At 34.4% G+C, this 17,157-nt stretch overlaps 1 protein-coding gene across 1 annotated transcript in view; it reads left to right on the top strand.

The window, feature by feature from the left end:
* The window catches only part of strn3 (striatin, calmodulin binding protein 3), a 35,311-nt gene that overhangs the window by 14,978 nt on the left and 3,176 nt on the right, over positions 1–17,157 (top strand). The window contains exons 5-14 of the mRNA XM_073826671.1: positions 163–339; positions 435–573; positions 945–1,086; positions 7,285–7,421; positions 7,782–7,957; positions 8,105–8,152; positions 13,393–13,514; positions 13,628–13,795; positions 13,878–14,018; positions 16,483–16,590. Of these exons, the coding sequence (XP_073682772.1) occupies positions 163–339; positions 435–573; positions 945–1,086; positions 7,285–7,421; positions 7,782–7,957; positions 8,105–8,152; positions 13,393–13,514; positions 13,628–13,795; positions 13,878–14,018; positions 16,483–16,590 (1,358 nt within the window). The remainder of the gene's footprint in view (positions 1–162; positions 340–434; positions 574–944; positions 1,087–7,284; positions 7,422–7,781; positions 7,958–8,104; positions 8,153–13,392; positions 13,515–13,627; positions 13,796–13,877; positions 14,019–16,482; positions 16,591–17,157) is intronic.

Raw genomic sequence — 17,157 nt, 5'->3', positions numbered from 1 at the left:
TCTTGAGTCATTATGCTTCTCTGAATAATACTTCCTCTGTTTGCGTGAAAGTATCAGTCCAGCTAAGTTCATGGGCACCTGCGTCGTCACATTATGGCTATTTTTGTCACCTGATTGTCTGAGCTCTGTTCTGACTGTCTTTATACATCTCTGTCCTTCAAGATATCTTCAGGAAGTAGGTTATACGGACACAATACTGGATGTCCGGTCGCAGAGAGTGCGGTCGTTACTGGGGCTGTCCGGCTCAGAGCAAAACGGTTCTGTGGAAACCAAGAACCTAGAGCAAATTCTCAATGGAGGAGAGTCTCCAGCCAAAAGAAAGGGACAAGACATGAAAAGGTACAGATTTCTTTGGATTTATCTGGTAGGTTAATATAAACCGTTTAAATTTTAGCTGTTTTAAAGCATTGCTCATGATGCCTTTGGTTTAACAGGAATCCAGAGGTTCTGGAAACATTTAATTTTTTAGAAAATGCTGACGATAGCGATGAAGAGGAAGATGATGAGGGCGACATAATGGAGGATGTGCCTGACAGGAGCGATAAACGTAGAATAAAAAAACATAAAATTAAGGTACGTAATAATTTTAGTAGTAATTGACGTTATCGTTCTTAATATGTGACCCAGTCATAAAGGTAAATTTTTGGAAATTGAATTTTTGAAAGCTGAATAAATAATCTTTTCATTATTGTATGGTTTATTAGGATAGGACAATATTTGCCTGCGATACTACTATTTGAAAATCGGCAATCTGAGTTCTTAGCAACACATATTACTAATCAAAAATTAAGTTCTAATGTATTTACGTTAGGAAATTTACAAAAATGTGTTCATGGAACATGATCTTTACTTAATATCCTAATGATTTTTGGCATAAAAGAAAAATCAATCATTTTATATATGATTGTTTTTTGTAATACATCCTATGATGATCATTTTTCCAGGTCGGAAATGAAGGTTTGGCTTCTGACTTACCGGATGATCCCGACACAGAGGAGGCACTGAAGGAGTTTGACTTTTTGGTAAATGCGGAGGATGGAGAAGGTGCCGGAGAGGCTCGGAGTTCAGGAGACGGCACAGAGTGGGGTAAAATAATGCTTGATGACTCAAATAGACAAAATTTTATAATCATAACTCATTATGGATTATTATGGATGCCTGCGTTCACCACAGGATAAAAAAATAATAATAAAAGGTAGTTGTGACCTGATTTCTCAGAAAAGTTTGTTTCACAGTTCCAGTTTTCTCAGAATTCCAAATATGATTTTTTTTTTTCTCGTAATTCTGAGTGAATTAATTGTGAAGTAATAAGTTGGAATTACGTTTTTATTTATTTTTTTACCTTGTGGCGAAAACAATTCTACAGATTATAGATCTGTAAAGAAGTAGGGTACATCTTAAAGGAGTGTTTCATGATTGAGCAATGACTGCAGGTCTATTATCATTTAAAGTTAAAATAAGACCTGCAATTAAAAGACTACTTCACCCAAACAGGAACATTTTGTTTTCATTTACCTGCCCTCGTCTTTGTTTTCTTTCTCCCACGAAACACAAAAAGATATTCAGTAGAATGTCTGCAGATTTGAATCATTTAAACTGAATTCAAAGAACATTAAAAAGCAAGATAGGAAATAAAAAGTGCTGTAATAGGGTTGTATTGCAAGTTAAAAGCTCTTTTATTTTTCTTCTCTGTTGTCACTTACTCTATAGTTCGAAAGTCTGGAAATATTTGTATGTTTTTTAAAAAAGGCGTCACCAAAGCATTTATTTAAAGTAAAAGATAAAAATGAATATGTGTGACCCATGCTGGCAAAATAAGTCGGAACGTCGAACGAAAAGGTTGAATTTGAGGTTTTCACAAAAATTAGTTCATTAAGCCCTCTCCTAGTGATCCCAATGCTCCAAATAGTAATTAAACATCTAAAATGATCTTTATTTTTTTTACATTCCAGCTTTGTGAGTATTCATATCGGATTCTCAAGGACATGAGTCCAAACCAGCGAAATATGATTTTCAAATCAATGCTAATGAAAACAAAACAATCGTGTTGATGACAGCATGCAAGTACAATATTGCGAAATATGTCTTGGTGAGATTCACACAAACATAATCTGTTTTGTCTCACATAGGGCTGTCAAACGATTAATCACGATTAATCGCATGCAAAATAAAAGTTTGTTTACATACTATATCTGTGTGTACTGAGTATATTTATTATGCATATACAAATACACACACATACATGCATATATTTTTAAAAATATTTATATGTATATATATATATATATATTTATACTTGTATATAATTTAGATTATAAATAGATGTAAATATTTAATATATAAATCTAACATATTTTTCCTTAATATATACAAGTGTGTATGTGTATTCATGCATTCATAATAAATATACACAGTACAGATATATGTAAACAAACTTTTATTTTGCATGCAATTAATCACGGTTAATCGTTTGACAGCCCTAGTCTCACATGAACGTTTAGTTAATGGTTTGGGAAAATCTGATGTGTAACATAAAATTAGATCCATGCATTGCAGTATACAGTCTTCATATCGATCTGTCTCGATGTTAATCAAATGTTAAAAGAAAAGACAGAATCACTCACTGCTCTTGATTAAACTACTGTTTATTTGCATCTTTGTTCTTATTTTTAATAACAAAGATAACAAAAAAAGCTATATTGTGAGTAATGATATAGTAATTATTAGTTAGAAAAGATTTGAAAGAAAAAACACAACTTGGTTTGGTGATTTTGCTTTGAAATCTTCAGAAAACTTAAACTATTGCCTTCAAACAGCTGTAGAGCTGCAACATATATTTCAGAAATCATTTCTTATTATTATTTGTTGAAAACAGTTGTGCTGGTCAAAATATTTTTAGGAAAACGGTAATCATTTTTAAAGTTTCTTTGATCTAAAAGTTGCAGCCTGAATGGTCATGTGACATGCCTTTTCCGGTGTGTAGTGTAGAGGGAGAGTGTTTCATGAAACATAGTGAAAACACCAGGGTAGACGTGGATCATTTTCATTTAAAAATGCCGTTTTAAAACAAAAATGCACTAGTGTAAACAGGGCCTTTCAGTTGGTCAGAACAAAACTAACAAATATATTACTTGTTCAGATTCTGTAATACAGAAAATATCCACACTGGTGCATTGACTAACACACATACTCCTCAAAACATTAGATTTAGATTTAGATTTTGGCTTTAAACAGATGGCGACAAAGAGGCAGAATTTACGGACTGCAGTTTTAATGTTTTATCTTGCTAAATAAAATCGGACTGATCGCAAACTTTTCAACTGTAGTATGTCTAGATGTGCAAAGTAGACGTGCAGCATGTGAATCATGACTTAAGTTTGTTGCTTACACAAAGCTGTCATATAGCTCCAGAATACTAGGAGTGTACTTCGGTAGTAAAAAATCAGTCTGCTTTCACTCTATGAAAACAAGCTGCTTGGTCATTCTGCAAGTTTTCTTTTCATTTCATTTCACACACAGCACATAATGAAAAAAAGACTATTCTTTCAACGTTTCCCTGCGTGTGTTTGCGTGTCCTTCACATGTGCTTTGTGGCACACTCTGGTCCTGCGCTAGAATCTTAATTAGGCCAGTTGCTGCATCGGCATTCCTGACAGCTTCCAGCACGGGAGATTCTCTTACTGCTTCGCCTAGAGCCAGCTGGGTCAAGCACATCAGCTCATTACATCCATCCCACACCCTCACTTCTGCTTTCTTTATCTCTGACTCTTTTTGTCTTACTCTCCTTTGTCTGTTCTGACCCACTTCTAAACTAAGAATTATGTAAATGTCACCATAAATAGGACATGTATTTTTGGGAAAGAGGCATAAGTATGTGTGAAGTGTGTGTCACCCTTTAATCAAGACATTTACTACCATAAATGCTCTGGGTATTTCCTTATCACTGGATCTGTAAGGGTCGCTATGAAAGTCAATTTCTGGCCAACTGAATAAAAAATGTAATTGCAACCTTTTATCTCACAATTCTGACTTATTTTTTGCAATTGCGAATTTACATCTCACAATTCAGACTTTTTTTCTTAGAATTTTGAGATCTAAATTTGCAATTCTGACTTTTTTCCTCAGAACTGCGAGAGATAAATTTAAAATTCTGACTTTTTTCCTCAGAACTGCGAGATATAAATTTAAAATTCTGACTTTTTTCCCTCAGAACTGCAAGATATAAATTTGCAATTCTGACTTTTTTTTCCTTAGAACTGCGAGATATAAATTTAAAATTCTGACTTTTTTCCCTCAGAACTGCAAGATATAAATTTGCAATTCTGACTTTTTTCCTTGGAACTGCGAGAGATCATTTTAAAATTCTGACTTTTTTTCCTTAGAACTGTGAGATATAAATTTGCAATTCTGACTTTTTTCCTCAGAACTGCGAGATATAAATTTGCAATTCTGACTTTTTTCCTCAGAACTGCGAGATATAAATTTGCAATTCTGACTTTTTTTCCTTAGAACTGCGAGATATAAATTTGCAATTCTGACTTTTTTCCTCAGAACTGCGAGATATAAATTTGCAATTCTGACTTTTTTCCCTCAGAACTGCGAGATATAAATTTGCAATTCTGACTTTTTTCCTCAGAACTGCGAGAGATCATTTTAAAATTCTGACTTTTTTTCCTCAGAACTGCGAGATATAAATTTAAAATTCTGACTTTTTTCCCTCAGAACTGCAAGATATAAATTTGCAATTCTGACTTTTTTCCTTGGAACTGCGAGAGATCATTTTAAAATTCTGACTTTTTTTCCTTAGAACTGCAAGATATAAATTTGCAATTCTGACTTTTTTCCTTGGAACTGCGAGAGATCATTTTAAAATTCTGACTTTTTTTCCTTAGAACTGCGAGATATAAATGTACAATTCTGACTTTTTTTCCTTAGAACTGCGAGATATAAATTTGCAATTCTGACTTTTTTCCTCAGAACTGCGAGATATAAATTTAAAATTCTGACTTTTTTCCTCAGAACTGCGAGATATAAATTTAAAATTCTGACTTTTTTCCCTCAGAACTGCGAGATATAAATTTAAAATTCTGACTTTTTTCCTCAGAACTGCGAGATATAAATTTAAAATTCTGACTTTTTTCCCTCAGAACTGCAAGATATAAATTTGCAATTCTGACTTTTTTCCTTGGAACTGCGAGAGATCATTTTAAAATTCTGACTTTTTTTCCTTAGAACTGCGAGATATAAATGTACAATTCTGACTTTTTTCCTCAAAACTGCGAGAGATAAATTTTAAATTCTGACTTTTTTTTCCTTAGAATTACGAGAGAGAAATTGGCAATTCTAACTTTTACCTTAGGATTGCGAGATATAAATTTGCAATTCTGACTTTTTTCCTCGGAACTGTGAGAGATAAACCTGCAATTCTGACTTTTTTACTTAGAACTGCAAGAGATAAATTTTAAATTCTGACTTTTTTCCTCAGAACTACGAGATATAGATGTGCAATTCTGTCCTTTTTTTTCCCTCAAAACTACGAGATCTAGATTTGCAATTCTGACTTTTTTCCTCAAAACTGCGAGAGATAAATTTTAAATTATGACTTTTTTTTCTTTAGAACTGCGAGATATAGATGTTAAATTATGACTTTTTTCCTCAAAACTGCAAGATCTAGATTTGCAATTCTGACTTTTTTCCTCAAAACTACGAGATCTAGATTTGCAATTGACTTTTTTTCTCAAAACTGCGAGAGATAAATTTTAAATTATGACTCTTTTTCCTTAGAACTGCGAGATATAGATGTTAAATTATGACTTTTTTCCTCAAAACTGCAAGATCTAGATTTGCAATTCTGACTTTTTTCCTTAGAACTGCGAGAGATAAATTTTAAATTATGACTTTTTTCCTCAAAACTGCAAAATCTAGATTTGCAATTCTGACTTTTTTCCTCAACTGCGAGAGATAAATTTTAAATTATGACTTTTTTCCTCAAAACTGCGAGAGATAAATTTTAAATTATGACTTTTTTTCCTTAGAACTGCGAGATATAGATTTTTTCCTTAGGATTGCGAAAGAGAAATTGGAAATTCTAACTTTTTTCCTCAGAATTGCAAGATATAAATGGGCAATTCTGACTTTTTTTCCTCAGAACTGCGAGATATAAACCTGCGATTCTGACTTTTTTCCTCAGAACTGCGAGAGATAAACTTTAAATTATGACTTTTTTTCCTTAGAACTACGAGATATAGATTTTTTCCTTAGGATTGCGAGAGAGAAATTGTCAATTCTAACTTTTTTCCTCATAATTGCAAAATATAAATTTGCAGTTGTGACTTTTTTTCTTCAGAATTGCGAGAGATAAACTTGCAATTTTGACCTTTTTTCTTCAGAATTGCAAGATATGCATTTAAAATTCAGACTTTTTTTCTCAGAAGTGCAAGATATAAATGTAAAATTCAGACTTTTTTTCTCAGAATTACAACATAAATTTGCAATTCTAACATTTTTCCCTAGAACTGTGAGATACAACTTGCAATTGTTGTGAGATATAAACTTTTTTCTTTCTTTTTTTTTTTTTTTTCCTCAAATTTAAGTTTACATCTCGTGATTCTGACTTTTTTTCTCAGAATTCCGAGTTCACATCTGTCAATTCTGACTTAACTGACGTATCTTACAATTCTGAGAAAAAAAGTCAAAATTGCGAAGAAAAGAAGTCTAAATTGTGAGAATGTCACAGTTACCTTTTTTATACACTGGCGGAAATGGGCCTCTATAGGTTGCACAGTGTATGGTTCTAAGGAAATATAGTAATATACAATATTATGTAATATAGTTTATTACAAAATGTGTAACACAACCAATTAAAAAAATACTTATTGAAGCATTACAAATTGCATTTAATTAAACATAAGAGAATCAATGTTTCTAACTAATATAATACTTAGCATCAAAATTTGATTACAAAAAATAGAATAGGAATTAGTTATTATTACCTAATTTTTTTTATTTGATGTCAGTGTTTACTTACTCTATAAACTTACCCGGGTATGTTGAATAACCTGCTTTTTGGGATACCCCACAGAGGTACCAAAGGCGAGGCAAAATTTTGCTATTGATCCAACCCATATTATTACTTTAGATTTATGTTCTGTATTACACCCTCACAAAACTGTTCAACTGCTGATGTATGTGTTTGTTAAACAATCTTTAGCTTAAGCCTTGTTTTTCACTCCAAGGTGTGGCACCTTGTTTACTGGGCCCTTCTCTTCTCTTTCCTATTCTTAGCCGAGCCTCTGCCATTCACGCCTGGTGGGGGCAAGTCCTTTATCATGGGCTCTGATGACATGTTGGAAAGTGTGCTGGGCCTGGGAGACCTCGCAGATCTGACTGTGTCCAATGACGAGGCTGAATACAGCTATGATGTAAGTACGCCCGCTCTTCTGCTTTAATAATACTCCATTCTGGCATTAATAAATAATAGCCTCTACTTAAAAAAAAAGATCTGTTTCCTGCTCAATTTTTAAATCCAGTCTGTATTGTGTTAACCATCAGTTATAAAAACAGCCGGTCCTGTTTACTCAAATGTCATGTACTATATTAGTTTCATTCTGTATAAAGGTTACAGAGGACCTCGGTTGTCCAAGCCTGTGTGGTTTGCTGTGCGCTCAAATAGGACAACTATCCTAATGCTTCACAGCTAGTCGACCTGCAATTTCCAGGTTTCATTTCACAGTTGTTAAAATGCCTCTACAACGGCCCCTCCCCCCACCCTCTATTTTTAGCTGCCAGCCAATAAGGATGCGTTCAGGAAGACATGGAATCCCAAATATACCCTGCGAAGCCACTTTGATGGAGTGCGGGCCCTGGCCTTCCATCCTGTGGAACCGGTGTTGGTCACAGTGTCGGAAGACCACACCCTCAAACTGTGGAACCTCCAGAAGACCGTTCCTGCCAAAAAGTAAGTGCTCGCTGTGGCTTTCCAAGGAACGGGATGTCTTGGGATTGGTTTGATCTTTACAATGACGTCGCAAGAATCACATTGATTTTATCATGCAACATTAATGTTCCAAGCAAACCGCTAAACAAAGTTCATCTTGCTTTGCAGAAGTGCCTCTTTTGATGTGGAGCCCATATACACGTTTAGAGGGCATATGTGAGTATTGATTTCGTGATGTTGACTTTTTATACACAAACATTTCAAAACATTAGATTAGAACAGCAGATTAGAAATTTTCTTACAAGAGCAACAAAAATGGATGCCAAGGTTGTTGTTATTTATCCTAAATGTGTTCAATAGGGTGAAAGGGTTGTAACAGTATGGACGATACTGTACATGTAGGCATTGCCACAGTTTTATGCTTTTAGAAAGGTCCATGAGATTCATGTCTCCAGAGAATGGTGTTTTTACCGTTCCAGAATCCACAACACAGCAGCCAAAAATGTGAATGGTTATGTTAAAGGTATACTTTACTCAAAAATGAAAATTCTGTCATTAATTACTCACCCTCATGTCGTTCCAAACCTGTAAGACCTTGGTTCATCTTCAGAAAACAAATTAAGAGATCAAATCCGAGAGCTTTCTGACCCTGCATAGTAGGGATGGAATGGTTACCGGTTTGATGATAAATCATGCTAAAATTCCCCATGGTTAGTATTACTGTTTCATATTTGAATTATCATTAAAGGGGTCATATGATACGGTTTCTTGTTTTCCTTTGTCTTTGAAGTGTTACAAGCTGTTTGTGCATAGATGAGATCTGTAAAGTTGCAAAGCTTAAAGTCTCAAAACCAAAGAGATATTTATTATGAAAGTTAAGACTTGGCCACACCTCCCTAAAACGGCTCATTCAAACACGCCCCACTGGTCCACATCACAGGGTGAGTGGATTAGCATAACACCCCCTTGTGTATATGGAAAGAAAGAAGGTGTAACTTTTACCGGCTGTAGTATTGTTGCAGCCGCCATGTTGTGGAGACGCAGTGCGTTTCATTGAAAGCCAAAGTACTCTGGCCTTCCAAATGAGGACACAACTAGAAATCAGTGGTTAAGTTATATTTACAACACTGTTCCGGAACAGTACAACGCAAATGTTCGAGTGTATGATGCGCATTTCACGGAGGACTGTTTCCTAAACCTGGGAGAGCAGCTTACAATGCCAGCTGTACATGAAGGGTTAAGGCTATAAAGTGGAGCAATTCCAATGTTGCAAGGACAGTCTGCGCTTCTGACTGACGGCCTGTAAGTAAGTTTTCATATTTAAAGAATTCAGTACTGACTATTCAAACATGAGTTTTGAGCAGTGTACAGTAGTGCTTTTTGTTTCTCGTTCTACGATCGCAAATGCAGACATGGTGTTATGTTTACATGGCACGACGCAATGCATAAAAAGACAGTATGACAGTTAATCAGCAGTTATGTCCCCATTGGATGCAACAAATGCCTCGTTTATAATGGGTCTTATTGTTCATCTCGCCAAGTCGAGAAATGGCATGGTAAAGCCTGTAAGGGGCGTAACATTTCTGTCATACGCTGAGGTATTTGGCCAATCACAACGCACCAGATAGCTGGCCAATCAGAGAACATCTTGGTTTCCATCAACAGTGAGTTTTGTAGGGCAGAGAGGAGCAACAATAATGTACAGTATGTGGAAAATAATGTTTTTGACCCCCAAACTGCATAAATGCATTGAATTACAACAAATACACAAAATAATGCTCTTTTTTTAGCAACATCATATGACCCCTTTTTGATTATTGTGATTTAAACAACTGTCTATTTATACTATAAAAAATTCTATTCAGCATACAGCAAAGTTTAAATAACTTTCCCATGTGCACAGATCATACAGATCAGTTTCATTTGTGTAAAAACATGGCATCAAACAATGAGGTTTTAAAAGAGTGCTAAGGGAATTAATCAAATGAATATATAAATTAATTAATTATATGAACATAACTCTGAAGGTTCTGACTGTATTCAGAAAAGATTTGATGGCATTTTGTTTTTCATCTTTGCTCCATGTAATACCTAATAAATTAGTGTTCTTAATAGCAATACTGCTTTGTCCATGGAGGTTATGGAAACCGCTCTAATTCAGCTTTTCCATAAGCGCCACCTGCTGCCATAAAGTGGATTTACAAAGACTTACATTCACATTCAGCCTGTATGCAGTTTTTGTCTGACTAAAAACAGACCAGATTTGCTGCTGTAAATGTTGACCGGTTGATAAAAAAAACAAGCTTATATGGATTCTACACATTTAAACAATTTGGATAAGGTATTTAGAATTATTTATGGAGCAGATAAAATAGATATAATCAGTTATTAATCAGCTCATTAATATTAAATCATTTTGACTAAACCCTTTTGAAATATGATATTACCCATTTATAGTTTTATTTGAACATTTCATACGTGTTATTAGATAAACTGTTGTCAGTCATTTAAAATCTGGACGTCATTGGTACTGTTATTTGTTTGTTTATGCAAGAAAACAAATTTTATTTGATTTTATTTAGATTTTAAATCTAAAACTTGGTGAAACTATTTATGCTGATAACTGATAACCGTGATAAGAAATTTTCATACTGTTACATCTCGACTGCATAGATTGCAACACAACTACCACATTCAAGACACAGAAAAGTAGTAAGGACATCATTGAAATAGTCCCATGTGACATCAGTGGTTCAACCGTAATGTTATGAAACTACGAGAATACTTTTTGTGTGCAAAGAAAATAACAAAAATGACTTTATTCAGCAATCTCTTCTCTTTCATGTCAGTCTTTGATGCACATCCACGAGAGTATCACAAAACGTGTGAGCATTGAACGTGTCAGTTGCGTTGCTGTCTATGAAGGGTCCGAAAGCTGTTTGATTTCATCAAAAATATCTCAATTTGTGTTCAAAGAGGATTGAAGGTCTTAGGAGTTTGGAATGACATGAGGGTGAAAAAATTAATGACTGAATTTTCATTTAGGGGTGAACTATCCCTTTATGTTTACTAATTTGAGATATCTTGCTAGAGCTTTCTTTTTGCTGTCATACTACACACATCCGTGGAGAGAAAAACACGTGTGTATTCAATCCCAGTTATTATTTATGTATTGTTGGTGGAAACAGTTGGCTTGAGTGAGAGCTTGAAGTTCCATCATATTTCCTCATTATTATGGTTAGTAATAATGTTGCTGGTCATGTGATGCCTACCTGATTCTGTCCATAAGGGGGCGACCTGCTCATTGTAGAACAGTGGTTCTCAATCATTTTGACTCTACCATTGTCCACAACAATATTTAGCCCCATAACAATTTTTATAATTTTTGATGTACTAAATAATATTTTTTTTTAATTAATGTTTTTATCTTGCCAATTTCTACTTAAATTATTTTACAGCTTGGCGTTAAACAAATTATTTATTATAAAAATGACCACTTTTAAAATAAGCATTTCACAGATATGAAGATTTTGCAGGATTGTGAGAATCCTGGTTCTTCAAAGACAAAAAAAGAGAGTTGCTGAGAGGGTGCATTGAAATAAGAAATAGCTTATTTTAATTATTTTGGCATTAACACTTTACAATAAGGTTTAATAGTTGACATTAATTAACATGAGAATGAACAATACTTCTACAGCATTTATTAATGCATTATTAACATCAGAAGTTGTTATTGTTAACATTAAAGCATTGTCAACTAACATGAAATGACTATATTTTCATTCAACTAACATTAACAGAGATTAATAAATACTGTAATAAATGTATTGTTCATTGTTTGTTCATGTTAGTTAATGCATGAACTAATGGAACCTTATTGTAAAGTGTCACAATTTTGTCTAATTTTAAAATCGTTTGAAGTCATATTAAGGACCTCTTGGGCACTTGTACAAGGCCCCTGATTGAAAACAACTTTTGAAAAATAAAATTACTTTTTCTAGAAGACTTTTTAATTGGCAAAAATGATTGAGTGTCCTTTAAACCCATGTCATAAAGCTCTTGGCAAGCTTCTCTTCAGTCATTGCTGTTGTTTGGAACTGGATAGTGAGTGTCTTAAACAAGGCCACATGATATTTACACTCTGAGATCTTGTTCCTGTGAGCGTGTGTGGTCTACAATTTCACTGTTGTTGCTGTAGGATGTTTCCACATCACACATATAGCTGACCAGGGCAAGAATTTAAAGGATAACTATTGCCAAAATGCAACCTGGGCTGTTTTTTTTTTTTTTTTTTTTTTACTGTAAACGAGACAAACATATATCTAAAAGCATAATTACGACAAACGAGCCGTTTTTGAGATTGACCGTGATTTCGTTTTGTTTTCAATGGCCGGTGAATGGGAGTTCTAGGGGTTATAAATTTGAGCGCATCAAAATCGATATTTTTACAACACTAAGAAGGCTCGACACACAAGCGACAACCGCCCGCTCTCTCTATTGAAACCAACACGGAAGTGACTTAAACTGCAATTCATCGACTGGCCGCTAGAGACGTCTTGCCAGTCAAGAAGTGCCGATCTCCGAATGCGAATGAATGGACTCCATAGGACGAAATATTAGGCTTATATGAGGCTCTTTTTACAACTAGAAGGTTAACATTGTTTTTAACTTGTGACAAAACAACGAATTAGCTGTGCATTTATATGGAAATATGCGTTAGGACCTATCCATCCTCGCATTCGGAGATCGACACTTCTTGACTGGCAAGACGGCCGCGAGCGGAAACCCAAACAGTGAAAGCGAGTTGTTCAATAACGTTCTTTTTAGTAAACTCTGTGTACACAAACAATGTTCTCAATGCTCAAGTTCATGTGTAGAGACCCAGGCGATACTTCGAGCAAAGTTTCATGGTGTGTCGAGCCTTCTTAATGTTGTAAAAATATCGCTCAAAGTTATGCCCCTAGTACTCCCATTCACCGGCCATTGACCACAAAACGAAATCACGGTCAATCTCAAAAACGGCTCGTTTGTCGTAATTATGCTTTTAGATATGTTTGTCTCATTTACAGTAAAAAAAAAAAAAGCCCAGGTTACATTTTTGCAATAGTTATCCTTTAACAAACCCAAGTGTATAAAGTGTTCTTCTGGCACTGTTTTGACTAAAAGATTGTATGACTGTGTACTTTAATACACCTACATGGCCCCCAGAAAGTATTTGGACACTTCAGAAACATTTAAGTGTTTGAGTATCATTGCATTAGACACTAAATATTGCTTGTACTCATTTTACATAAACTACCAGAAAGAAATAGCACTTGATGTGGTATTTTCTTTTGTAATGCATTCTCATTCATAAAATTGTACATGTCCCTGAATCAACAATAATGTAATCTGCTTTTCAGACAGTAATATTTTCTCTCACAAATCCTCTTAACCTGTTTGTTGTGTTGCTGCAGTGGGCCTGTGCTCTCATTGGCTGTGACCTCGAGCGGCGAGCAGTGTTTTAGTGGTGGAATCGATTCAACAATACAGTGGTGGAACATCCCCAGCTCTAACGTAGACCCTTATGACACATATGGTGAGAAGATTAAGTCTATGCCTCATTTTGAGACTTACCAAGCAAGAATTTAAAAGCAGGAAACCTGCCTGCTCACTAGTATCTTTTCTATGTGTGTCATGTGTTTCACTCAGATCCCAGTGTGTTGGCTGGTACGTTGTTGGGTCACAGTGACGCAGTGTGGGGATTGGCTTACAGTGGAATCAAAAACCGGCTGCTCTCCTGTTCAGCTGATGGGACAATCAAGCTGTGGAACCCTGAGGAGAAGTCACCGTGTCTCAGCACATTGAACTCAGACAGAGGTGAGCGTAATGCATCTTGTTTGCACCGTTCTGTATTCGATGACATGTTGGCAAACTAATTCCTTCATATTCTGCTTTTCAGATCATGGTGTTCCCACATCAATTGATTTCAATGGGTGTGATCCAGCTCATATGGTGGCATCCTACAACACGGGAGATGTTGTCGTTTATGATCTAGAGACATCACAGCCTGTTGTGGTATTCTCCGCACAGGGAGAGAGCGGTACGTCCCTCACATTTGTTCTAACAGGGTTCCCGCGGGGTCTCAAAAAGTCTAAAATTTAAAAATCAAAATTTAAAATTTTGTCCATGTAACGCTTCCTCAAATGCTCATTTAAATTCTCTTTTTGTTGTTTCCGTGGTGTTGTAGTTCTTTATTTCACTATTCCAAATATAATTTGCTGTATTTAAACTACAAATGAGACCAACATGCAATAGCCAATCAGCTTTCTGTTATTGGCGCGAGTCTCTCTCGGATTGTACCGCAGAAGTAAAATGGATTTAACTTTTTAGCTATGGGGAAGTGCAAGTTTAGCGATACTTAGCTTGAAAAAACTGAATATAGGGCTTGGCTAAGGCCAGTTGCTAACAACTGTAGATTTTTTTTCTCCCCCTGCGGAAGTTACTGCGTCTTCAGACAGAATCGCAGTAGCAGAATACAGGTCAAACTACCTTTTTCTGTATATAATGTTCTCAATAATAATAATAATAAATATAGGTCGAGCTAGCTGACCGCCAGCCTTGGACATACTTTTAAAATGTTTTTTTTTACTTGCCCGACCGAACAAACCGCCTGATTAAAACTGAAGTGACAAAAACAACTAGCGAAGCATCGAAAGGCAAGAAAGATTCATATTTTAATACATTCAACGTAAACAGAAATTGATAATGGATAGTGTATTTCTGGTCTATTTGTGACATACTTTAAAACAAATGAGCATAACACACTCTAAAGAAACACACTGAGGTAAAAATTTAAAATGTATAGTTTATTTATAACATGATACAGTTCAGTAATATACCAAGTGAGCTTTTTGCTGAATATTCTCACAATTACAAATGTTACATTAATTTTTAGCTCAGTAAACAAGTAGTTGCTTACATATTAGACAAAATATTTTCACTGTTTTGTTCTGTTTCACCAACGAAAATAGTTCCAAGCAAGGATCGCAGCAGAAGCATTCTCCTAGCAACGTTTTGCTATGATTCAGCGTTTTGCTCGAATCAGTTGAAATGACTCGCTCATGAAGTGACTTACCGCCACCTGCTGGTAGTTTAGTGTGTTTAAAAGTATGCCTCCACACCCAACATTTCTAATTTATATATTTATAAATCAATAAATGTATTTAAAACAATAATCTCACTTTTAATTTTGCAGTGTAAATTATGTAATCTCACTGCTAACAGACATTACGAATTTATTGATAAATTCATAAAATAAATTTCAAAGGTAATGCATACATTTCAAAAGTAAAAAAAAAAAAGGCCTTTATTATCTTAAATCTGCGTATTTGATTTACCTTTATAGAGCACTGATGAAAATATTGCTTCAGAAATTTTTTTTCATCAGATATTTCTAGTGGCATATTTTGTGTGGAATAGTATCTGCTGATATGAAAAGTTCACTGTATATCAAAGTAATAAATTTAACTTATGGCAGCCATGAAATTTTGTTTACTTTTTACATTAAACACATTAAATATTACATGTATGCATGTAATATAATATCTATTTCCATTACAGGTTTAGGTCTTAAATTTCATATAAGGTGGTATTAAAAAGGTCTTAAAAAGTCTTAAATTTCACTTGTTCATATCTGCAGGAACCCCGTTTTAAAAAAGACAAAGTGCACTTGTGGAAATGTGATAGAACATTTATATATATATACAATGTTGGCCAAAATTACAAACACTAGATTTTTCACCAGCTAAAAAGTGGTTTTAAGTCAGTTATTTCTATCTTTTGCTGCAGTGTGTCAGTTGGAAATATCAGTTTACATTTTCAAACATTCATCTAGCCATTAATTGTAATAATCCAGTGAGATTTTTGTTTGCACAAGGAGTCTGACAATAGCCAGTGCTCTGTCTGGAATGACATGAAGAAACAGAATAAACTGAGACAGACTAAATCCAGACGGACTGTGGCAACGTCTCCAACATGCTTCATAAAAAACCTACCTAAAAAAACTATGCACAAGTGCACCTAAGTTGCTTTAAACGCAAAGGATGGTCACATCAAATGTTGATTTATTTTGTTAATAGAAGTTAATTGATAAAGAAAATCTACTTGTGACATTTATTTTTGACAGCATCCTCTTTTTACACAAGAGCCTAAAACTTTTAACAGTACTGTAGCTTTGCATGTAGGTTTCTTGATGCATCTTGGAAACATTGCCAATTTGCCACAGTTCTTCTGGATTTAGTCTGTCTCGGTTTCTTCTGTTTCTTCATGTCATTCCAGACAGACTGGATGATGATGATGACGAGATCAGATCTCTGTGTGGAGCACTAGTTGTTGTCTGACTCACTGGTTTATTACAATTGATGGCAAAATTAACTACAGCAAAATATAGACATAACTGACATAAACCATTTTTAGCTGGTGGCCACCACTGTAGTTCAGTCATTTAATTACAGGTGTGTGAGAATTGGATTTGTTGTGTTTAATTTCTTCTGCTTGTTTTGCAGCTATTCCTTTTGGGAATCACATTAATAAAGTAGTCACCCACCCCACCCTGCCAATCACAGTCACCGCTCACGAGGATAGACACATCAAATTCTTTGATAATAAATCAGGTACGTTTTTTTTATTGTATCATTATAAAATATACTTCCACCAACACTGTATTATTAGTTCAAGTTTGATGTCGGTCAAATATTTACAATGCTTTATAATACTCGAATTAAATCTTTATTTTTTCCCCAAATTTTTTATTTTATTTTTTTTTTGTTTAGTCGTTTGTTCGTTTTGTTTTGTTTCAATTTATCTGGATTATGCTTTTTGCCATTTTAATTTTTCTGGACTCTGTTTTAATAGTTAAATGGTTCCATTTTATTCATCAGAAAGCATGTCTAATTAATTGAAATCAGGAAACTTAATATATTCAACAGCAATTTATTAAATGTTTTATGTTTTTAAGGCCCTATGTTTTATTTTTGCCAAATTTTAATATTTTAATATTTAATATTATTTTAATGGTTTCATTAAATATTAATAATCAAAAGCATCTCTTAATTAATTAATTTAACAAGTTTAATAAGCATCTCATTAAGTTTAATAAGGAAAAAGTATTTCTTTTTAAGTATTTTTTTTCTCTAGAAATACTGTTTAATACATTTTTCTGCTAAATAAATTCTGGCAAA

This window comes from Garra rufa, chromosome 21 (genome assembly GCF_049309525.1).
Source record: "Garra rufa chromosome 21, GarRuf1.0, whole genome shotgun sequence".
Lineage (NCBI taxonomy): Eukaryota > Metazoa > Chordata > Actinopteri > Cypriniformes > Cyprinidae > Garra > Garra rufa.
This window is presented reverse-complemented; position numbering and strand designations above follow the sequence as displayed.